The sequence below is a fragment of the Saccopteryx leptura genome, chromosome 1 (genome assembly GCF_036850995.1).
Source record: "Saccopteryx leptura isolate mSacLep1 chromosome 1, mSacLep1_pri_phased_curated, whole genome shotgun sequence".
NCBI lineage: Eukaryota > Metazoa > Chordata > Mammalia > Chiroptera > Emballonuridae > Saccopteryx > Saccopteryx leptura.
Genome location: NC_089503.1, coordinates 184094635 through 184119442, shown reverse-complemented (window position 1 = coordinate 184119442; position 24808 = coordinate 184094635). Strand labels below are relative to the sequence as shown.

Genomic DNA, 24808 nt, shown 5'->3' with positions numbered 1-24808 from the left:
CATCAGCCTGGGACCCCGGTTCAAAACCCTGAGGTCTCCAGCTTGAGTGCGGGATCACCAACTTGGGCGCAGAGTCTCTGGTTTGAGCATGGAATCATAGACTTGACCCCATTGTCATTGGCTTGAGCTCAAGGTCGCTGGCTTGAGCAAGGTGTCACTGGCTCAGCTTGAGCCCCCAGTCAAGGCTCATATGAGAAGCAATCAATGAACAACTAAGATGACACAATTATGAGTTGATCCTTCTCATTTCTCTCTTTCTCATGGTTAAAAAAAAAAAGATACTCTATACATAGTGCTTAGTAAATAGTAGATGTTCAATAAATATGGCCTGTTAATAAGCAAGCTTAATCTATGGAAATTTGGGTTTACATTAAGATAAATTGTGCCTTTATGGAAGAATTTGTTTTAGTGCAAGATTCATGGTTGAGTGAAATAACAAGTATCTCTATCCCATTCAGAATTGAATTACCTTTTAAGAAACAATCCTATTGTGGAAAATGAGGTATCTACACAAAAATTCCTATTTTTCTGTAATTGTTACAATGTAATGCCCTTAAATTATCCTATGAGAAAAATCTGTCCCCAGATTTTCTTACTTTAATTGGTCCTTTAAAAAAAATGTTGGCCCTGGCTAGTTGGCTCAGTGGTAGAGCATCAGCCGGTGTGGTGAAGTCCCATGTTTGATTCCCACTCAGAGTACATAGGAGAAGCGACCCATCTGCTTCTCCACCCCTTCACCTTCTTCCCCTCCCCCGTTTCCCCCCTACTCTACTCTCTTCCTCTTTCTCTCCCCCTCTTCCTCTCTCTGTCTCCCCCTCTTCCACAGCCATGGCCCATTCAAGCAAGTTGACCCCTGGCCCTGAACATGGCACCATGGCCTTTACCTCAGGCGCTAAAATAGTTTGGTTGCTTAGCAACAAAGTACCAGCCTGGTATGGGTAGAGCACTGCACCAGTGGGGCTTGCCGGATGGATCCTGGTTGGGTGCATGCAGGAGTCTGTCTCTCTGCCTACTACCTCTCAATAATAAAATAATAATAATGAAAAAATGTCAACATGTTTTTGTTGTCTTTTGACTGCATACCTAGGTCCAGAGGCAAGTAAAAACATTGCATTTAATGTAGTAAAGATCCCTGGCCTTTAATAATTTATTTTTGGAAACATTTTGGGTCAGTTCCCACCATTGGAGAAAGAGATGAAACAGATCCCTCATCAGAGCTATTTATAAGGTTGTTGCTCTCAAGCTTTGAAACTGGTGATAAAATATATATATATGGATATATATATATATATATATCCATATATATATATGGATAAAGTATCTTTCCCATCTGTCTTCTAAGGACTCATTTTTAAAATGTAATCCTGCTCATTAGACCTTTTGACATTAAAAAATGAGCCATTCACATGACTTGTCACTTGATTTTTTTTTTTACTAGAAATGTTGCTTTCCTCCATTGTTTTTTTGTTTTTTAATTTTTATTTTAGTGAGAAGAGGGGAGGCAGAGAGACAGACTCCCACATGCACCCTGACCAGGATCCACCCGGCAAGCCCACTAGGGGATGAAGCTCTGCCCATTGCCTTGCTCCATTGCTTAGCAACCAGAGCCATTTTTTTAGTGCCTGAGGAGGAGGCCTTGGAGCCATCCTCAGCACCCGAGGCCAACTCACTCAAACCAGTCAAGCCATGATTGCAGGAGAGGGGGCGGAGAGAGAGAAGTGGGAGGAGTAGAGCAGGTGGTCACTTCTCCTGTGTGCCCTGATTAGGAATTGAACCTGGGACATCCACACACAGGGCAATGCTCTATCACTGAGCCAGCCGCCCAGGGCTTCCTTTGTTCTTTAGAATTTTTAGTAAATGATAAAAGGTTTGCTAGCTGTAGAATTTATTGGTATTAATAAGAGTCCTTTGTAGCGTGGGAGTCTTTCAGCTTTAACTCCCAAACCTAATAGCTAAAATTAAGGTAGGACCTCACCTTTGCAAGCACATTTTTGTTGTTGTTAGTTGCCATTGAATGCCTCCTGTTTGCCTGGTACCAAACCAAGAACTTTATACACATTATCTCATTTAATTTACAACTTCATGGGAAGTATTATTATGCCCATTCATAGTTAAGGAAACAGGTTCAAGAAGTTAAATAGCCCTGTCTGGTTGGCTCAGTGGATACAGCATTGGCCCAGCATGCAGATGTCCTGGGTTTGATTCCAGTCAGGGCACACATGAGAAGTGACCTTCTGCTTATCTACTCCTCCCATTGCCCCTTTTCTCCTTCTTTCCATCTTGCATCCAGTGGCTCTCTTGGTTCAAGCCTCGGCTTCAGGTACTGAGGAAAGCTTGGTTGATTCAAGCATCGGCCCCAGACGGGGGTTACTGGGTGGATCTTGGTCAGGGCACATGTAGGAGACTGTCTCCCTATCTCCCTTCCTCTCACTTAAAAAAGTAAATAAGGAATTTAAAAATAAAGAAGTTAACTTATATGTAATATAAAACAGGATTCTGACTATGGCCTAATTGACTCTTATTGCCCAGTATTCTAAAGTTTTATGCTACATTGCCTTTTCAAACTGATTCTTATAAACATTTGCTTATTTTGAAGAATTTACATACTTATAAGGGCATGAGTACATACATATGTGTGGAAGACACCTAAATGTTAGCAGCAGTGGATTTATGGTGCTTTAAAATTTTTTTCTTCTTTTTTTTTTTTTTTTTCTTCATTTTTCTGAAGTTGGAAACAGGGAGAGACAGTCAGACAGACTCCCGCATGCGCCCGATCGGGATCCACCCGGCACGCCCACCAGGGGCGACGCTCTGCCCACCAGGGGGCGATGCTCTGCCCATCCTGGGCGTCGCCATGTTGCGACCAGAGCCACTCTAGCGCCTGAGGCAGAGGCCACAGAGCCATCCCCAGTGCCCGGGCCATCTTTGCTCCAATGGAGCCTTGGCTGCGGGAGGGGAAGAGAGAGACAGAGAGGAAAGCGCAGCAGAGGGGTGGAGAAGCAAATGGGCGCTTCTCCTGTGTGCCCTGGCCGGGAATCGAACCCGGGTCCTCCGCACGCTAGGCCGACGCTCTACCGCTGAGCCAACCGGCCAGGGTTTTTTCTTCTTTATATTTGTGTTTCTATAAACAAAAACATACTATTTTGTAATAAACATTTTTATGTTATACATTGAACTTAGTGATCGAGATGTGACATTTCTAATTTATTGTTGCCTATTTCTAGATCAATTGGCTGTATTTCCTTGGTGGAAATCTAGTCACTATGATGTGGTAGTTGGTGTGTTGTCAGCCCGCAATAACCATGAACTTCGAAATGTGATAAGAAGCACCTGGCTGAAACATTTAAAACAGCATCCTGTACTAAGTCAACGGTAAGTTTTCTTAGTTGACACCTTCCCTGATTTACTGAATAAGAGTTCTTTAAAACTTGTTCTTGGATAGTCAGAGATGTTAATTCAGACCTATAGCCTCTATTCCTGCGAGAAATGGTTATTTTGTTTTGCTTTTCCTCTATATAGTTGAGGTCCAAAGTAAATTTAACTGGAGTTTAAGACAAAAGATAGTTGGGGGAGAATATGATCATTGGTTAACATACCTACTATTTATAGATTCCTAGTATTTTTTTATATTTTGTTTTAGTTTAAAATAGCAATTTATAAAAGATTTTATTCCAGAATAATTCTCTACTTAGACATGTTTGTGTCAAAATTTGCTTTTCCCTGACTTCACTGAGACATACTTAATTTTTTCAGTTCTGTAGCACTTTTTAGTTGTTCTCTGCACTGCGTGGCATCTGCCACGCTCTTCCTGACCAGCCTTCCACAGTGACGGATTGCTAGCACATCTCAAGTTGGCATTAGATGTCTTGGTTAATTGTTAGGAACCCAAGGCCTTTATATTCTCAGTGAGACCAGCCTCTGAAAGATGATGTAGTTAGGTGTTAGTGGGAAAGAAGCATGGAAGGTTGCACCTCTGATTATGTGAAGACACTTAGGTGATAAGCAGAGAAGGGCTCTTTCAGGATTGCATTCGAATGTCACACTTGTGACTGAGTGTAGCTATACAAGTGAATTGCAGTTGTGTGGACAAGTCCTGCCCGGGGGTGAGGACAACGGAGACGCAAAGACTTGACTCCAGGGACCAGGTTCAGTGACGCAGATCCACTTTATTCAGGAAGTAAGCTAGTTTATATTTGTGGGTTCAGCCTATAGGGTGTTACAGCATGTCCTTCATAGCCAGTGACTGAAAAGATCAGGGAGCTGTGTGGTTGGCACTAAGTCACTTCCTTATAGTGGGCGAGCTTCCTTCCTGGGTATGCCCAGGAGGTTTCTGGGAGCTGGAGTATTCTCACAGCATTGCATCAGCCACAGCTGCTAGAAATGTGCTCTGCGCTCCACCCACATCTTCCCCTTCTCTTTTAATTAAGGCCAATTTGACTTGATGAATGACAGCTTGCTGCTGTTTTAGCTTCTGAATGCTACGCATTATGCAACGGAACCCTAGTAGAACTAAAACAACTATAATACCTATTATACTATATGCTAATAAATTAGCTGGGTTAAACAATGAGGTAAGCTTCTGTAATGTTTTACTAGTTAGGAAATAGAACAGGGGTCTTAAACAGGGGATTCCTCCTAGGGGTCGGGGTGTCATTTCCCTCCCATTGTGTTACAGAGACCTTCCAGGTGCTGTTAAACACAGTTTCATTTTGATTGTAAAAAATGGACATAGGTCCATGCACGCCTCCTTCCCACAAAGGTCCCAGTGTCTAAACACAGACGAATGGCTTGCTGTGGGCTGCGTACTGCATATGGTTGCAAGGCACATTATACAAATTACAACAACATGACAAATCATACAATTTCAACAATTACAAAGGTACATTTCACCAGTCTCTGAGCACTTTGCCAAAAGTGCAAAATGTCCTTGGTCGTCTTTTTTGCCATGGGAAAAGCTTCCCGGGCAGGGGAAGGACCTCCAGCAAAGCTGCCCCCCACCCCCATCAGGGTATTTCACGTTGTCCAAAATCCATAAGTCCATCCAACAAAGGACCCAATGCTCACTCCGGTCATAGTCCAGGAAATCAGTCCATGCATATGAGGCTTCTGCCACCTCCCTCATCCCTGCAGTCCTGGCAGGTCTTACACTGTCCCAAAGAGGAGCACGTGGCAATGGCCATCAGCATTTCCATCTCTGCTCTAGAGAGCAAGATGGCATTCACCCCTATGTCCCAAAATGTCAGCGAACCCACCAGTGGCTTAGTTGGCACCCCCTGCCATTCCAGCGGCCACTCGGCGATGCAAGCCTGGCTTCTGTTCATCCTCCCACCGCAGCTGCCGCCGTTTACCTTCTGGAGTCTGTGAATCGCAACTCTGGCCCAATTCTCATCCTCCAAAGATGAACAGAAAACACCAGCTCGCGCTGCTAGGCTCGAGCCCTGGGCTGCCGCCGCCTGCGTCTGGGAGTCAGTGGTTAGCTGGCCGTGAGGTCTTCTTCTGGAGCGCTGAGAACCTCCTCTCAGGTGTAGTGGGTGTGGAGAAGGCCAGGGCTGTGGCTTTGGTCGGGTGAAGACTGAACCATTTAGTGCAGCGGTTCTCAACCTGTGGGTCGCGACCCCAGCAGAACCGCTGATTTAGTGGGTGCCCAAGAAAGCCTGTCAAGCAGGTTGGGGAGTTCCTGGGATCCAAATTGGCTGAAAAACACAAGCATAAACTCTCCTTTGTGTTAGAAGAGAGTGTGATCCCCGCCACCGTGCCGTGACTGGGTCCTTCTAGCACCATTTTAGAGAGAGAGGAGGGGGAGAGAGAGAGCATGCAGAAGTAGCGACTTCTGCTTTTTCCTGCCACAGAGCTGATGGCGCAGTTAGCAATTTGGTTGGTTTCATTTCTGTACGCTCAGCCGCAAATTTGGAAGCTAAACTACTTTCCTCCTCAGTGGAGGGGGGCAAATAGGGAGGTAGGGGCTCCTCTGAAAGAGGAGCAGCCTGCAGGACCCCAGGGACCAGCGGAGGGTCCCCAGCAGGAGCACCGGTCAAGCAGGCGTGTATTGCCAATAAGGCAGGAGTGAGGCCAAGAGGGACGGCCCGTCCCTCATGTACCTCAGCCAAACGAACACGTCGGAGAGCTCAGGCCCAGGTATCCGGATCCCAGAGCGGCACATCCCTAATCCAGGGATTGAGACTAGAGAGAATCTCCCAGTAAGTACAGAGATCCTTTTCACTAACTTTAACTTACCTACTCTGCAATAGGGCGTGCAGGGCTTGAGCCTGCGGGGCTCAAGAGTGAGGGAGAAGGTTTCCCATTGCAGAGGATCACTCACCCTTCCCTTGGATGCCGGTTAGGTCCCTGCCCAACGTTAGGCGCCAGTTGTGGACAAGTCCTGCCAGGGGTGAGGACGACAGAGACGCAAAGACCCAACTCTGGGGACCAGGTTCAGTGATGCAGATCCACTTTATTCAGGAAGTAAGCTAGTTTATATACATGGGTTCAGACTATAGGGTGTTACAGCGTGTCCTTCATAGCCAATGGCTGAAAAGATCAGGGAGCTGTGTGGTTGGCGCTGAGACACTTCCTTATAGCGGGCGAGCTTCCTTCCTGGGTATGCCCAGGAGGCTTCTGGGAGCTGGAGTATTCTCACAGCATTGCATCAGCTGCAGCTGCTAGGAATGCGCTCTGCACTCCACCCACACAGTTGTGAAGTTTCTTGTCACCAGCAGTGAACATTTATAGATTTCCTATCTTATTCATAGCAGCTTTCATTCCTTTTCAAGACAGGTTTCCTTAGTTCATGATAATAGTGATAATAGAACCTATTATCCAGCAAATGAAAGGCCTCAGAATTGCCACTACTATCAGAACCATCTCCAAAACCTGCTCTTGCTATATAGTCTTCCCATCTCAGAAAATAATGGCCCCACTCTGTTCATTGCTCAGACCAAAAACGTTGTTGTTTGTGTTGTATGTGGGGAAATAAGTCCCCCTTGGGTTTTTAATGGTTAATCCAACATCTCCACAGAAATTACATTGGGGGAGGCATATGAAATTAAAGGATTTATTATACTCAGGACCTAGAGAGGAAGGCACAGCATGCCATGCAAAGGAGAGGAGTGTCCAGGAAGTGGGCTCAGCCCCGCAGAAGGGGAGCTCCAAGTGACTTTATTGGAGGTCCTGGTGGAGTATGCCGTTGGCCCTTGAACAACAGGGATCTAAACTGCACAGGTCCACTCATATGTGGATTTTTTTTTCAATACTGTAAATGTATTTTCTCTTCCTTATGATTTTCTTAATATTACCTTTTCTCTGGTTTATTATAAGAATACCATGTATAGTACATATAACGTACAAAATATGTTTTTTATTAGCGAGGCTTCCTGTCAACAGCCTATTAGCAGTTAAGTTTGGGGGAGTCTGTAGTAGCAGACAGATCTTCAAATTCACTGGGATTGCCGCTCCTACCCTGCATTGTTTAAGGGTCACTGTACAAGCAAAAGGTACAATTGGATCTGACCACACTGATTCCCTGGGTGGGATGCTCACAGGGTGCAGAGGCATTAGGGAAATTGGAAGTTTAAAAAATCTACAATGCGGCCTGACCTGTGGTGGCGCAGTGGATCAAGCATCGACCTGGAATGCTGAGGTCGCTGGTTCAAAACCCGGGGCTTGCCTGGTCAAGGCACATATGGGAGTTGATGCTTTCTGCTCCTCCCCCCCTCCTATCATCTATCTATCTATCTATCTATCTATCTATCTATCTATCTATCTATCTATCTATCATTTCTGTCTCTCTTCTCTAAAATGACTAAATAAAAATAATTTTAAAAATTAAAATTAAAAAAAAATCTACAATGCAGTGTTATCTTGGTTCTTTCTCTCACATGCCATTTCCAGTCCATCAGCATACTTTTTTTTTTTAATTATTTTATACAGAGACAGAGAGTGAGTCAGAGAGAGGGATAGACAGAGACAGACAGACAGGAATGGAGAGAGATGAGAAGCATCAATCATTAGTTTTTCATTGCGCGTTGCAACACCTTAGTTGTTTATTGATTGCTTTCTCATATGTGCCTTGACCGTGGGCCTTCAGCAGACCGAGTAGCCCCTTGCTGGAGCCAGCAACCTTGGTGGGCTTTTTGCTCAAACCAGATGAGCCTGTGCTCAAGCTGGCGACCTCAGGGTCTCGGACCTGGGTCCTCTGCATCCCAGTCCGACGCTCTATCCACTGCGCCACCGCCTGGTCAGACATCAGCATCCTTTTTGATGCTATCTCTAGATCATTTCCTATTATAGTTAGAACCACCAGCCTGGCGTAGGCTTATTACCTCTCACCTGAATTAGTGCAGAAGCCTCCTTATCTGAATTTCCTGCTTCTGTCTTTGATCTATATTTATTTTCCATACAGCAGCCAGGATGATCCTTTTAAAATTAATCAGATATGTCAGTTTTCTACTCATACCACTCCATTGACTTCTTGCTCAGAGTGAGATACAGTCTTTATTGTGGTCTTTGACCTTAGCTACATCTACTTCCCCTTCATTGGCTACCTTATAGTGCTTTGATACCCTGCATGTGCTCCTGACTAAGGTCCTTTGCACTTGCTGGTTCCCCCCTGCCTCTTCCATTGGATATCCTCATGGCTCACTTTCTCACTTTCTTCAGGTCTCTGCTTACCAGGAAGCCTCCTGTTCAAGAGCACCCACCCCTATTCCATCTCTTATCTTCCCTTACTTAGCTTTATTTTTATTATAATACTTATAACCAATTAACATCATGTTTATGAATTATCTTTCCCCACTAGGATATAACTTTCATAAGAGTAGGAGTTTCAGCTTTTTTTCATTCCCAGTACCTAGAACCTACCTTGACACAGAGTAAGGCACACAACAACTATTAAGAGAATGACTCAGAACTAAATGCAATGAATACAATTAACATTCAGACACTCACCAGGAATTTATTTGCCATCATAGTATTCTTGCTTTAAATTTAGTAAGTTTGGTGATTTGTTTTATTTAAAATTAGATATCTGTATAAAAATAAATATTAGCCAAAACTTCTTGGGGCAGAGTAATTTTGTGACTCCAGTAAGAGTATTTAAGATGGCTTATAAAAACAATTGGTAAGTATCTGAAATAATTTAATTAGCAAATTTATTCATTTCTGTTTATACTTTTATTCTAGATGCTATTTGTTTATGAAAGGTATTCTGCCTTGAGTGGTCCTTAATAAAAATGTTTGCATTTCTGTGGCTATGGTTTATTTCCAAATCTTGGATTTCACTGAAGGAGCCAGGCTCCACATATATGGCAAGGACCTTATTTAATTGAAAACCTTTGTAGTAAAGCCATAAATTGTCAATTTTGCAAGTACCTTAATAGTATCTTCTGTATAAGGTACTATACAATCCAAAGAATGATACACTATAGCCTGAGCCCTTATGGGACCTTGAAGTTTAGTAAATGGAAATAGATGTAATAGTGTAATAAAATATTACATATGTTCTGATATAAATAGATATAAAATAGTCTGGAGAGTTTGGGAAACTCCAAACAATTCTGTGTAACTGAAGTGTGGGTATTATATGGAAAGGGGGTTTGTGGATGTGTGAGTTAGAGTACTAGGGAAGGAAAGAGAGCAGAAAGACAGAGATGACCATAGAAAGAGAAAAGGAGGGAGAATATATAACCAAGAGGTGGGCAATGACCAGATCATGCAGGATACTTGCATTGAGAGTTCACTGGAAGAGAGCTGTTTAGGCAAGAACTGCTAAGGGGCTGAACTAAGTGGGACCTTATGAGAAAAGAAGGTGATTGGATGTAGAAAGAGAAGGAGTCTAGGGTGCTGGCTATCTTTCTAACTTAGAGAGTTGTGACATCATTAGTCAAGACAAAAAATGCTATTTAAGAAGAGCGGGTTCATGATAGAATCTCAGTTGTAGGCACATTGAGTTTGAGGTACCTGCAGATAGTGGCATGTTAGTAGACATTTACCAACTGGCCCTCTAAGAGAGGTATGCTGATGTATATGTGTCTGCTTATTATAAACTTTGTTGATATAAAGGGTGTGCAGCACATAATTGACAGATAATACATGTGTGATGTTCTTTATTGTAAAGTCCATATAGCCAGTTGATTCCATAGGATGCTTTCATTGCTTGCTAGACTTTATATCTGTAACCAACTTATGGTTTCAAGTTAACAAGAGGGGAGTTCTGAAAAGTGTTTCCTGTAAGTTAAAGAGTAAGACTAGCCTGACTAGGTGGTGGCACAGTGGATAGAGCATTGGCCTGGGATGCTAAGCACCCAGGTTTGAACCCCAAGGTTGCCAGCTTGAGTGCTGGAGTGCGAGCTCACCAACTTGAGTACAGGGTCACCAACTTGAGTACAGGGTCGCCAACTTGAACGTGGGATCATAGACAGATCCCATCGTCGCTGGCTTGAAGCCCAACGTCACTGGCTTGAGTCCAGGGTCTCTGGCTTGAACAAGGGGTCACTCACTCTGCCAGAGCCCCCTGGTCAAGGCACATATGAGAAAACAAAGAACAACTAAGATTCCACAACAAAGAATTGATGCTTCTCATCTCTTTCCCTTCCAGCCTGTCTGCCCCCTCCCCATCTTTCTCTTGCGCTAAGAAAAAAAAAGTAAAACTAAAGTAACAACTTTACTCATAGTCAGTAAAGTGTGTAACTTCTTTGCTGAATCAACTAGTAGGTTTTGAACAATGGATGAATATTTTCTTAGTTTTTTGTACTCTTCACAATGCAATGGCTATAGTCACATCACATTTTAAATGTAATCTGCATTATTAACATTTTCTCCATCACTGTAAGTCTAGACAATCAACAAAACAATAAATCAAACCCTTTTTGGTAGTGTTTGCTAGTTTCCCTGCTGTAAGTGTGCCCACCATGGCCAATTTCAAGCATCTAATGTGACATCTCTGAACACAGAATTGAGGAAGATAGACAGTAAGTAGCATGCCATTATAATATTTCCATCATATAGATCTAATGCATATAAATGACATCAAGAGCAGAGATAATAGTGAAATAATTAAGATATGATTAATATGAGTGTTCATGTTCTTTGTTTTTAATATATTATAAGTTTATGTAATTCAATTTTTTTTAATTTTATTTATTTTTTACAGAGACAGAGTTAGAGAGAGGGATAGACAGGGACAGACAGGAACAAAGAGAGATGAGAAGCATCAATCATTAGTTTTTCATTGCGCGTTGCAACACCTTAGTTGTTCATTGATTGCTTTCTCATATGTGCCTTGACCACGGGCCTTCAGCAGACCGAGCAACCCCTTGCTGGAGCCAGCGACCCTGGGTTCAAGCTGGTGGGCTTTTGCTCAAACCAGATGAGCCCGCGCTCAAGCTGGCGACCTCGGGGTCTCGATCCTGGGTCCTCCACATCCCAGTCTGACTGTGCCACCGCCCAGTCAGGCTGTAATTCAGTTTTTAAAAGAAAGGTTGTGCTTAATAACCAGCTCACAGAATTCCTGAAAATTCAGCAGTTTGCCCTCATAGCCAGTAGGAACAGGCTCCATCACACAGCTCTCTGTGGGCCATCAGGGGGAAGATGTCCAGTGAACTGATTGATCTTTTACTTAGAAGATGGGCCCAAACTAGATGTGCTAATTCAGGAACCATTGCTCAGCTAGTTTGAAACCTTGGGAATAAGTATTGTCCAGGGAGAGCAGTGAAAAGACATTCAAGGGCAAAGCCCCAGAGTCCTGTCCACTTTTAACGGACCAGCTGGGGAAGAAGAGCCAGTGGTACCCACCAAGCAGGGCCGCATAGAGAGGGGAAGAAAGCATTGGAAGGACTAGTGCTCTCCAGTTCAGCAAATCAGTGGTTCCATTGGCAGTAGATATCTCATAGGAATGTGGTGGATAGTGAAGCTAAACTTTCTGTTTTATAAAATGAGTAGGAAACAAGAAACTAGAGGCTATAATATTAGTTAATTTCTTTGTAGAACTTCACTATAAAGGAAGGAGTGTGGACAAGGAAGGACAGTAGGTAAATGGAAATTGGTGTTAGGACTTGATCATATTTGTAATGTGTAGGGAAGGAGCCACAGGTTACAGTGAACTGGTAAAGTGAGGTCAAGAGGAGAGAACTGCCTCTTGGGTAGAAAGACTAGTTCTGAGCAAGGGGAACACCTTCTGAAGTGGAAGAAAGTAAGTAGAGAAGATGGCAGATAGGTTTTTTAGGCATGGGCGTGAGAAGTGGATTTAACTGTAGCTGCTTGTTAGTGGTATGAGCTTTTGCTGGTAGCCAGGCCAAATGAGTTCACACCTGCTTTACTAGATGCAGGACTCAGCAAAGGGCTCACAAGTAAATCACATGGTAATTAACAAGTTTGGATTACTTTGTTTCTTCTTTTTGCTAGACTAGAAGAGTAAAGTTAGAATTAACCCTAATAAATACTGTGTCTCAAAGTCAAAGCTCTGAAAGGAGTGTGAGGAAACGTGCACCTGCAAGGTGAAGATCATTAATCTATGTTAATGCCATACCTTTCTCAGTGTGCTTGTGAAGTTCATAATAGGTGCTCATGGCTGTGACGTGCCTGTGAAGGACCGGGAAGACCCTTACTCCTGCAGACTGCTCAACATCACAAACCCAGGTGAGTTCTCTCCTCAGTCCTCGTCTCTCCTGTACAGGTTCGATATTGAGGAAAAATCACTGTGCCGAATAGTATGGTGTCTGTTTTAACAGATGAAAATTGAGCTGTCATCAACTTTTATCCTTTTAAATAACTTAACTGATCACTCTGGGTATCTGTGAAGATTCTATATACATATATGTCATTTCAGGGTCCAGGAGGGTTTATTTTTTAGTGTGATTCAAGTACATCTGGAAATTCCTCATGCAGCAGTAAATTCTCAAGACTGAATTTTGACTTTTGGAAAACTGCTGATTCTACTAACCTATTGATTTGTAATTATAGCCTTAATACAAATATTGCGAATCCACCTTCTCTTAGAGTTATTGCCTAAGCCTCTGCAAAAGAAACAAAGCATAAAAAACTCAAGTAGTACTTTTTCATTCCTTACAATTAAAAATGTGGAATTCTGGTGAAGATGAGGAAAGGGAGTCCTAATGAAGTTTTGTTTAGGGAACCGACTTTTTTTTTTTTTTCTTTTCCATTTTTCTGAAGCTGGAAACAGGGAGAGACAGTCAGACAGACTCCCACATGCGCCCGATCGGGATCCACCCGGCATGCCCACCTGGGGCGATGCTCTGCCCATCCTGGGCGTCGCCATGTTGCAACCAGAGCCACTCTAGCACCTGAGGCAGAGGCCACAGAGCCATCCCCAGCGCCGGGGCCATCTTTGCTCCAATGGAGCCTTGGCTGCGGGAGGGGAAGAGAGAGACAGAGAGGAAAGCGCGGCGGAGGGGTGGAGAAGCAAATGGGTGCTTCTCCTGTGTGCCCTGGCCGGGAATCGAACCCGGGTCCTCCGCACGCTAGACCGACGCTCTACCGCTGAGCCAACCGGCCAGGGCGGGAACCGACTTTTACGAAGTTGGTAACTCTGCATTTCCTATGATGTTCAGGTATTGTTCTAAGAGAGAGTAAACGTTTCCAAATCTTAAATCTTAAATGCATCTTATGGCTTCTGGTGGTGTTTTTTTGTTTGTTTGTTTTTTTTAACAGACAGAGAGAGAGGGATAGATAGAGACAGACAGACAGGAACGGAGAGAGATGAGAAGCATCAATTATCAGTTTTTCGTTGCGACACCTTAGTTGTTCATTGATTACTTTCTCATATGTGCCTTGACCATGGGCCTTCAGCAGACCAAGTAACCCCTTGCTCGAGCCAGCGACCTTGGGTCCTTTCTGGTGAGCTTTTTGCTCAAACCAGATGAGCCCGTGCTCAGGCTAGTGACCTCGGGGGTCTCGAACTTGGGTCCTTCTCATCCAAGTCTGACGCTCTATCCACTGCACCACCGCCTGGTCAGGCGGCTTCTGGTGTTTTAAGATTTGTGAAGGCTATGTAATTATAGATGCCTTGCTTTTCTAGGCAGCACTCATGAATTGGTTAACAGCATGGCCTGGAGTCAGGCTGCATGGCATTTAGATCCTGGCTCTGTCATTCTGCTCCTCTGTGACCTTTGATCAGTTATTTACCCCTCTGTGCCTCAGTTTTATCATCTGTGAACTGGGGATAAAACTACTTACTTCAGGGATTGACATAGGGATGAAGAAAGTTGATGCCTGTAAAATACATATTAAAAATACTTCCAAAAACATGTTAGGTGCTTAAATATAGTTATTATAAAGAACCTAACTTTTTTTATTTATATATATATATAATATTGGGCTTTGTTCAGCTTTTTAAATAAGTTGGACCACATTTTCAGGGTTGTATTGTAAAGCAGAAGTTTCTTAAAGTGTTTATGAATTCAGTTAACTGTGAGCAGAATTTTTGTATATAATTGTGTTTTTCTGAGGAGAGGATCCTTTATGTTTCGCTGGAGTTCCAAAAGGACCGTGAACCTAATAAATGTATTATTAGGGATGTCATAGAATTACTGGTGATGTAAATGTATTACTGATGATGTACATATCATCAGTACTTAGAACAAATCATATTTGAAATCCAAAATCAAACCAAATTTTTTAAAACCTCACCTTTAAATTAACCACTTTTATTAAAATGCTATTATTTATTAGTAGTAAAGGAGTGGAGCTTTTCATTAATAGACTTTCCATATATGTAATACCTAATATCATTTGGATGAGTCAGACAGCATTTAGCTTTATTTCCATACCTCAAGGTCATCATGAGCATTAAACATGATATTCTGGATGTGTAGAAATTTTGATTAATAGTTTCATCAAAGCAGCAGAATTTCCTTTGTCCAGGTAACTTGAAGTTCAAGACACATTTGTTTTAGATAGAAAATACGTAGTCATGAAAAAAAATGTGATTATATTATAATTATAATGTGCTTAACATATTGCTTGTAATAGATGTGCTTCTACTTTGGATATCTTTACTGAATATATTGTATTAAAGAGGAAAATTTTTGTTGTCATCCTGTATGTTTGGAGTCTGGGCTCTGGCCAATGCTTGCCCAACCCGGGACAAATTCTGTATGTTTTTTCCCTCCTGCCTGTGGATGTCAGTGGGTAGGAGCCATCAGTTCCATTCAGTCACATTTTATGAACATCTACTAAGTGTAAAATAGCATCATAGGAATTCTAAGGTAGGGATCCAAATGATCTGCTAGAGTGTGGGAATAAAACAGAATTCTTATTTATCTGAAAATAAGAAAATGTAATCTTTAGTAATACTAAATATATTGACTGACAATAATATGTGTATATTTGTAAGTAAATACGAATGTGTTTGCAGATGTTTTTAACTGATGGGATTGTGTGATCAGCAAATTTGGAAAACTACAGTTCTAAAAGATACAGACTTTTGATACACTAATCTTTTAAAATAGGTTTTTATATTCTTAAAGTGGCACTGACATTGTCAGCTGCATTAACTGCTTCATGTAATCTATCCTGAGTCATTTATGGTAATTGAAAAAAATTATTTAAAGAGAACTATTTTTGACCTTAATTAGACAGCTGCAGGGGAATAGAAAGAACACTGAATTTGAAGTCACTAAATCTGGGTTTGATTCCTGCCTCTGCTGCCTTCTGTGACCGTGAGTGAATTAATGTTTTTGGGCTTCAGTTTTGCACTCTGTGAACTGAAGATAGTGCCACAAACCCACAGAGTAGTAGTGCAGATGTCAGTGTGATGGTGCAGAGAAGGGCCAGAGCTGTGTGCTGCATTTGTGCTTCTGCTCCTCAGGAGTGGACCGCAGGAATTCTTCAATGTTGTTTGAATTTATTTTAGTTACTTTTGTTTGTGATAATTGCCTGACATAACAAATATTTTAAATTGCCTAAGACTTTTGGGATTTTTTTTTTTTGTATTTTTCTGAAGCTGGAAATTGGGAGAGACAGTCAGACAGACTCCCGCATGTGCCCGACTGGGATCCATCCAGCATGCCCACCAGGGGTAACGCTCTGCCCACCAGGGGGCGATGCTCTGCCCCTCTGGGGTGTCACTCTGCCGCGACCAGAGCCACTCTAGCGCCTGGGGCAGAGGCCAAGGAGCCATCCCCAGCACCCGGGCCATCTTTGCTCCAATGGAGCCTTGGCTGCGGGAGGGGAAGAGAGAGACAGAGAGGAAGGAGGGGGGGTGGAGAAGCAAATGGGCGCTTATCCTGTGTGCCCTGGCCGGGAATCGAACCCGGGTCCCCCGCACGCCAGGCCGACGCTCTACTGCTGAGCCAACCGGCCAGGGCCAACTTTTGGGATTTTGAAGAGCCTACTAAATTTATTCATTATTTATGACTGTAATCAAGTTTTTAATATCCTAATTTATGAAACTTTTCCTAATAGATGCCTTTGAATTTAATATTCCTTGTAGTATTTTAGTACATATGTACACATGTGTATGCAAAATTATTAAAATAGCTCTGATAAATAAATTAGTTTACTTAGATGTGGCTGAAAATTTTGTTCTGAAATTTCAGAATAAGTTTGTTTTTTCTAAAATGAGCCATATTTTGCCTGACCAGGCGGTGGCGCAGTGGACAGAGCGTCGGACTGGGATGCAGAGGACCCAGGTTCGAGACCCCGAGGTCGCCAGCTTGAGTGCGGGCTCATCTGGTTTGAGCAAAAAAAGCTCACCAGCTTGGACCCAAGGTCACTGGCTTGAGCAAGGAGTTTCTCAGTCTGCTGTAGCCCCACGGTCAAGGCACATATGAGAAAGCAATCAATGAACAACTAAGGTGTTGCAAGGAAAAACTAATGATTGATGCTTCTCATCTCTCTCTGTTCCTGTCTGTCCCTATCTATCCCTCTCTCTGTCTCTGTAAAAAAAAAAATAATAATAAAATAAAATGAGCCATATTTCTGAAGCACTTTTTAAAATCATTGCCATTTGTGAAAGAATTCTGTAACAAATAAAATTATCTAAATTTTGCTATCATGCTGACTTTATTACTTAGCATTATTTGATTATGTAAAACCCCTTTCTTATTTATTGCTTTCTTAGTTTTGAATCATGAAATTGAGGCTTTTAGTTTTCCTGAGGACACTTCATCAGGGCTCTCTGAGGACAGCATCATCAGCGTGAGCTTCCGTGTTCTCTACCCAGTCGTCATTACCAGTCTCGGGGTGCTTCATGATGCCAGCGATGTGGGTTTCCAAAGGAACATTACCGTCAAGCTTTATCAGGCAGAACAGGAGGTATGCACTGCTTCTGTACAAGGTGCTTTCTGTTTTTCTTTGTCAAAAATACCAGCTTTTTCCTCATGGCATATCATATGTTGGGAGACTTCACCTTTCTTCTGTTTCGATTGGGTACATTATGGTGTAATATGCAGGTGGGGCAAGAGTAAGTTTACAGTTCTGTCTAGAAAAGAAGAAATTGGGCCTGACCAGGCAGTGGTACAGTAGATAGAGCATTGGACTGGGACACACAGGTCCCAGGTTTAAAACCCCGAGGTTGCTGGCTTGAGCATGGGATCATAGACGTAACCCCATGGTCGCTGGTTAGAGCCCAAAGGTCACTGGCTTGAAGCCCAAGGTCAATAGCTTGAGCAAGGGGTCACATGCTCTGCTGTAGCCCCCCCACTACCCCCCCAATCAAGGCACATGAGAAAGCAATCAGTGAACAACTAAGGAGACTAAGGAGCCATAAGGAAAATTGTTACTTCTCATCTCTTTCCCTTCCTGTGTATCTGTCCCTATCTGTTCCCCCACCCCCCTCTCTCTCTGTCACAAAAAATAAAGGAGATTGGACCACATTAGAAATTCCCAGCTTACCCTGGCCGGTTGGCTCAGCTGTAGAGCGTCGGCCTGGCGTGCAGGGGACCCGGGTTCGATTCCCGGCCAGGGCACATAGGAGAAGCTCCCATTTGCTTCTCCACCCCCCATCCCCCCTCCTTCCTCTCTGTCTCTCTCTTCCCCTCCTGCAGCCGAGGCTCCATTGGAGCAAAGATGGCCCGGGCGCTGGGGATGGCTCCTTGGCCTCTCCCCCAGGCGCTAGAGTGGCTCTGGTTGTGGCAGAGCGACACCCCGGAGGGGCAGAGCATCACCCCCTGGTGGGCAGAGCGTCGCCCCTGGTGGGCGTGCCAGGTGGATCCCGGTTGGGCACATGCGGGAGTCTGACTGTCTCTCCCCATTTCCAGCTTCAGAAAAATACAAAAAAAAAAAAAAAAAAAGAAATTCCCAGCTTAAAATTCCTTACAATCTAAGGGATTTCAAAAGTTGGTAATGAATATAAAAAATAGGGGTCTCACCCTGGCCAGTTGGCTCAGTGGTAGAGCGTCGGTCCAGCATGTGAAAGTCCCAGGTTCGATTCCCAGTCAGGGCACACAGGAGAAGCTGCCCATCTCCACATTTCCCCCTCTCCTTCCTCTCTGTCTCTCCCTTCCCCTCCCACAGCCAAGGCTCCACTGGAGCAAAGTTGGCTCTGGCGCTGAGGACGGCTCCATGGCCTCCACCTCAGGTGCTAGAATGGCTCTGGCCATAACAGAGCAACGCCCCAGATGGGCAGAACATCACCCCCTGGTGTGCATGCTGGGTGGATCCTGGTTGGGCACATGCAGGAGTCTGACTGCCAACCTACTTCTGACTTTGGAAAAATACAAAAAAAAAAGGGGGGGTTTTATGTAAAAATATTATTGTCTTTCTCCTGCACCCTAAAAGCCTATCAGTCTAAAGCAAGGCTGACAGCTACTTCAGATCTTTTGTATAATAAGGATCTTAAGAGGGAATACAAGTTTGAAACAACTGGGGTTCCTCTGTTCCTGAGATTTGGGGAAATCTAATTTGTTCACAAAGTGTATCTGAAGGAGTATAGCAAGGAATAGTATTTGAAAATATCTGTTCCTGGGTTTTAACTACAGAAATGTTCCAAGAATTATACAGTCAATAGCTAAATATCCACCAACTAAATGCTACAATAGTGAACATTCTGTTATTTGCTTTTTTATATATATAGTCATTCATCCATTGTACCTCTTTAAAATGTATTTCAGAGCAGCTTGCAGGCATTAATATACTTTACCCCCAAACACTTCAGCCTATCATTAACTAGACTTTAATATTTGTTTATTGTTTTTAAATTTTTACATGCAGTGAAATGTGCATTCAGTCAATATTTTAAACTACGTAAGTCTGTATAACACAAACTTCTGTCTTCCTGCCTCATTCCCTAGAGGCAGCAACTGTTCTCCTATTTAACCATAGACTATTTTTTGCCAGTTGTAGGACTTCATATATAAATAGAATCATATAGTAAGTACTCTCTTGTGTAAGGTTTCTTCCACTCTACATGAAGTTTTTGAAATTCATCCATGTTGTATTTATCAGTGAATTTTCCCTTTTCCTTTTAATAGCTAAGTTGTATTCGAGCAATATACAATGTCTCCTATTGATGGGCACCCAGCATGTAGTTGGGTCTTCCTCTTTATCCAGTCTGAGAATCTCTACTTTTCACATGGAGTGTTTATTCCATTTACATTTAGTGCAGTTATTGAAGTGGTTGCATTTCAGTTTTTGATTTTGCTATTTATTTTCTGTTCCACAATTATTGTTTCTTTGTTCCTCTTTTCCTGCCTTCTTTTGGGTTAATTAAATGTGTTTTAGAATTCCATTTTAATTTGTTTCCTTATAGCTGCAATTCTTTGCACTAGTATTGTTTGTGTGTATAGTTGACATAAGGCTTAGAATATAAGTCCTGCCTGACCTGTGGTGACCCAGTGGATTGCACGTTGACATGGAATGCCAGGGTCACCAATTCGAAGCCCCAGGCATGCCCAGTCAAGGCACATATGAGAAGTAACTACTATGATGTTTCACGCTCCTCCCCCCCTTTCTCTCTCTCCTCTCTCTAAAAATCAATAAATGAAATCTTTAAAAAAAATAGATATAGCCTGACCATGCGGTGGTGCAGTGGATAGAGCATTGGACTGGGATGCAGAGGACCCAGGTTCGAGACCCCGAGGTCGCCAGCTTGAGCACGGGCTCATCTGGTTTGAGCAAAGCTCACCAGCTTGAACCCAAGGTCGCTGGCTCCAGCAAGGGGTTGCTCGGTCTGCTGAAGGCCCGCAGTCAAGGCACATACGAGAAAACAATCAATGAACAACTAAGGTGTCACAATGTGCAACGAAAAACTAATAATTGATGCTTCTCATCTCTCTCCATTCCTGTCTGTCTGTCTCTGTCTCTGACTCACTCTCTTTCTCTGTAAAAAAATAAATAAAATAAAATAAAAATAGATATAGCCTGGGCAGGCAGTGGTGCAGTGGCTAGAGCATCAGACTAGGACACAGAGGACCCAAGTTTGAAACCCCAAGGTCAACAGCTTGAGCATAGGCTCATGTCGCTTTAGCACGGGCTCATCTGGTTTGAGCATGGGATCATAGACATGATCCCATGGTCGCTAGTTTGAGCCCAAAGGTCACTGGCTTGAAGCCCAAGTTTGCTGGCTTGAGCAAGGGATCACTCACTCTGCTTTGCCCCCCCCCCCCCACGTCAAGGCACATATGAGAAAGCAATCAATGAACAACTAAGAAGTTGCAAAAAAGAATTGATGCTTCTCATCTCTCTCCCTCCCTTCCTGACTGCCTGTCCCTGTCTATCCCTCTCTCTGTCTCTCTCTTGTCCATGCGCAAACATGCGCATGCAAAAAACAAAACAAAACAAAAAAAACCCCCATATATGAGTCCTGTACTTTTCAGTCTTCTTAAAGTTAGTATTGTGCCCCTTTACATAAATTAGAAGAACTTTGCAACTACCTAATTCCATTTACCACCCCTGTCTTCTTGCTCTATTGTTTGCATTACATCGGTGTGTGCTATACACCCCATAATGCAGGGTTATGATTTTTGCTTTAAACAGCTAAATGTGTATTAAAGTGATTTAGACAAAAAAGCCTTTTATATTTGCCCACCTTTTTTTTTTTTTAATTTTTAAAATTTATTCATTTTGAGAGGAGAGAGAGAGACGGGGGTGGGGTGGGGTGGGGAGGAGCTGGAAGCATCAACTCCCATATGTGCCTTGACTATGCAAGCCCAGGGTTTTGAACCGGCGACCTCAGCATTTCCAGGTCGACACTTTATCCACTGCGCCACCAACAGGTCAGGCTATTTGCCCACCTTCTTAGCATTGATTTCCTTCCTGAATGTCTGCATTTCCATCTTATATCAGCTCCTTCAGCCAAAGAACAGCTTTCAGTATTTCTTACAGTGTGTGTTTACGCTGATGAATTCAGTTAATTTTGCCTTTATTCTCTTCCTCCCTTTATTCTTGTGGTATATTTTCTGGATATAGAAATTCTAGGTTGAAGTTTTTTTCTTTTCATTATGTTTAAGATGTCACTGCAGTGTTTTCTGACCTCCGCTGTTTCAGGTTGGAAGTCAGCCATCCTTCATATTGTTCTTATGTATGATGTTGGTAGTGTGGTGTTTTGTTTTTCTTGGCTGTTTTTAAGATTTTCTCTTTGTATTTGGTTGTAAACAATTTGGTTGTGTTGTACCTTGGTATGGTTTTTCTTTGTGTCTGTTCTGCTCAGGATTTGGGAAACTCGACTATTCTTCAAAAAAATTTCCCAGCCTCATTCTGGATTCCAGTTACATGTATGTTGACCTTTTGGTATTGTCCCACAGATCACAAAACTGTGTTCCTTTTTTTCAGTGGTTTTTTTTTTTTCTTTTTTGTATTTTTCTGAAGCTGGAAATGGGGAGAGACAGTCAGACTCCCGCATGCGCCCGACCGGGATTCACCCGGCACGCCCACCAGGGGCGATGCTCTGCCCACCAGGGGGCAATGCTCTGCCCCTCCGGGGCGTCGCTCTGCGGCGACCAGAGCCACTCTAGCGCCTGGGGCAGAGGCCAAGGAGCCATCCCCAGCGCCCGGGCCATCTTTGCTCCAATGGAGCCTTGGCTGCGGGAGGAGAAGAGAGAGACAGAGAGGAAGGAGGGGGGGGTGGAGAAGCAAATGGGCGCTTCTCCTATGTGCCCTGGCCGGGAATTGAACCCGGGTCCCCCGCATGCCAGGCCGACGCTCTACCTCTGAGCCAACCGGCCAGGGCCTTTTTTCAGTGTTTTTTTTCTCTATTTTTCAGATTTTGTAATTTCTGTTAATTTACATTCAGATTCACTGACTTTTCTATCTCAAATCTGTTAAGCCAGCCAATGAACTTAAAATTTAGATACTTTACTTTTTAGTTATAGAATTTCCATTTAATTCTTTTTTGTAGTTTTTTTTTTCTCTTAAAATTTTCTTGTTGAGCTTTTTTATTTTTTCTGCAACCTTGACCTTAATTATAATAATGGCTTTAAAATTCTGACTGTTCTAATAGTTGAGTCATCTTGGGGTCTTTATTGATTATCATCTTTGCTCTTGAATATGGATATCATTTTCCAGTTCCACATTGAGTGAATTTGGACTTGTATCCTAGAGATTGTGACCAGTTCATGGTAGGATCTCTGGATCACATTATGGTCCTTGAAAAGTATTGATATTTTTGCTGTTGTTGTTTTAGCAGGCAGTTAAATTAGCTGGACACTGACTCTCAACTGTCTCCCGTGCAGCTGCAATCTCTGTTCATTTGTTTTGAACTTGTGTGGACTGCTGTTTTGAATATGTGTTTCATGAGTCAGCCACAGATTTGGGCAGAATCTGTATGAAGAATTTTAGACTTTCTCTCTGTGACCCTTTCCTTCCTGGGTGTTCCTCCTCACTTTTTAGCTGATGTGTTTGCCCCAACTCTGTCCTCTAATTTTGTAGCTAAAAAGACTGCAGGTTTTTTATTCAAATTTTTAATTACCACTCAAGGTGTACCTTCACACAAAGAGCCATGAAGAGTGAGGGGAGCATGCCCACTGCCTTTCTCCTCTCCCCAGTATCAATTCTCCTCCAGTGTCTGCTGCTTTATTCACATTCTGGTGCCTTCAGATCACTTTCTTAACTGTTTTGTTCAATGTTCGTAGTTGTTATCTATATAGGAATTGGTCTGATTGCACTGGAAGCAGAGCTCTCTGTTCAGAATTTTTTATCACCTTTAAAATTTTTTGTATTCTTGCTAATGTTGATTATTACTAACAGATACAGTGTTAGTCACCAATAAATATACAAATCATTTAAGATTAAATTTCTGTTTTGCAGTTTTTCCTATTGCTACTTCCTCTAAAGAATCTATGTACTTTGTAAATGTGTTTAATGATGTAAAAATAAGAGAGGGAACAAGTTTCAGTGGTGAAGTTCAAATAGGCACCTGAAATAGCAATACTCTGAATTCCAGTGATACGCTTTGATACATTTAACTGTCTTAGTATATGTCATCTTTTTTTTTATTTATTTTTTTGTATTTTTCTGAAGCTGGAAACGGGGAGAGACAGTCAGACAGACTCCCTCATGCGCCTGACCGGGATCCACCCGGCACACTCACCAGGAGCGATGCTCTGCCCTCCGGGGCGTCGCTCTGCCGTGACCAGAGCCACTCTAGCGCCTGGGGCAGAGGCCAAGGAGCCATCCCCAGCGCCCGGGCCATCTTTGCTCCAATGGAGCCTTGGCTGCGGGAGGGGAAGAGAGAGACAGAGAGGAGGGGGGGGGGGTGGAGAAGCAAATGGGCGCTTCTCCTATGTGCCCTGGCCGAGAATCGAACCCGGGTCCCCTGCACGCCAGGCCGACGCTCTACCGCTGAGCCAACCGGCCAGGGCCTTTTTTTTTTTTTTTTTTTTTTTTTTTTTTTAACAGAGAGAGAGAGAGATAGATAGGGACAGACAGACAGGAATGGAGAGAGATGAGAAGCATCAATCATCAGTTGGTTTTTTGGTTTTTTTTTGTTTGTTTGTTTGTTTTTTGGGGTTTTTTTTGTATTTTTCTGAAGCTGGAAATGGGGAGAGACAGTCAGATAGACTCCCGCATGCGCCCGACCGGGATCCACCCGGCACACCCACCAGGGGCGACGCTCTGCCCACCAGGGGGCAATGCTCTGCCCATCCGGGGCGTCGCTCTGTTGCAACCAGAGCCACTCTAGCGCCTGGGGCAGAGGCCAAGGAGCCATCCCCAGCGCCCGGGCCATCTTTGCTCCAATGGAGCCTTGGCTGCGGGAGGGGAAGAGAGAGACAGAGAGGAAGGAGAGGGGGAGGGGTGGAGAAGCAAATGGGCGCTTCTCCTGTGTGCCTGGCCGGAAATCGAACCCGGGACTTCTGCACACCAGGTCGACGCTCTACCACTTAGCCAACCGGCCAGGGCCCTATTTGTTTTTTTACAGTGACAAAGAGTGAGTCAGAGAGAGGGATAGACAGGGACAGACAGACAGGAACGGAGAGAGATGAGAAGCATCAGTCATTAGTTTTTCGTTGCAAATTGCGACACCTTAGTTGTTCATTGATTGTTTTCTCATATGTGCCTTGACCGCGGGCCTTCAGCAGACCGAGCAATCCCTTGCTGGAGCCAGCGACCTTGCGTTCAAGCTGGTGAGCTTTGCTCAAACCAGATGAGCCCGCGCTCAAGCTGGCGACCTCGGGGTTTCGAACCTGGGTTCTCTGCATCCCAGTCCAACGCTCTGATCACTGCGCCACCGCCTGGTCAGGCGAGTTTTTTGTTGCAACACCTTAGTTGTTCATTGATTGCTTTCTCATATGTGCCTTGACCGTGGACCTTTAGCAGCCTGAGTAACCCCTTGCTTGAGCCAGCGACCTTGGATCCAAGCTGGTGAGCTTTTTGCTCAAGCCAGATGAGCCCGCGCTCAAGCTGGTGACGTCGGGGTCTC

The 24808-nt window shown here is 43.6% G+C and overlaps 1 protein-coding gene across 4 annotated transcripts in view; it reads left to right on the top strand.

The window, feature by feature from the left end:
* B3GALNT2 (beta-1,3-N-acetylgalactosaminyltransferase 2) overlaps positions 1–24808 on the top strand; it is a 112561-nt gene that overhangs the window by 10324 nt on the left and 77429 nt on the right. For all 4 annotated transcript variants that reach the window (XM_066382626.1, XM_066382635.1, XM_066382617.1 and 1 more), the window contains exons 2-4: positions 3225–3372; positions 12530–12630; positions 17075–17268. In XM_066382626.1, the coding sequence (XP_066238723.1) occupies positions 3225–3372; positions 12530–12630; positions 17075–17268 (443 nt within the window). The remainder of the gene's footprint in view (positions 1–3224; positions 3373–12529; positions 12631–17074; positions 17269–24808) is intronic.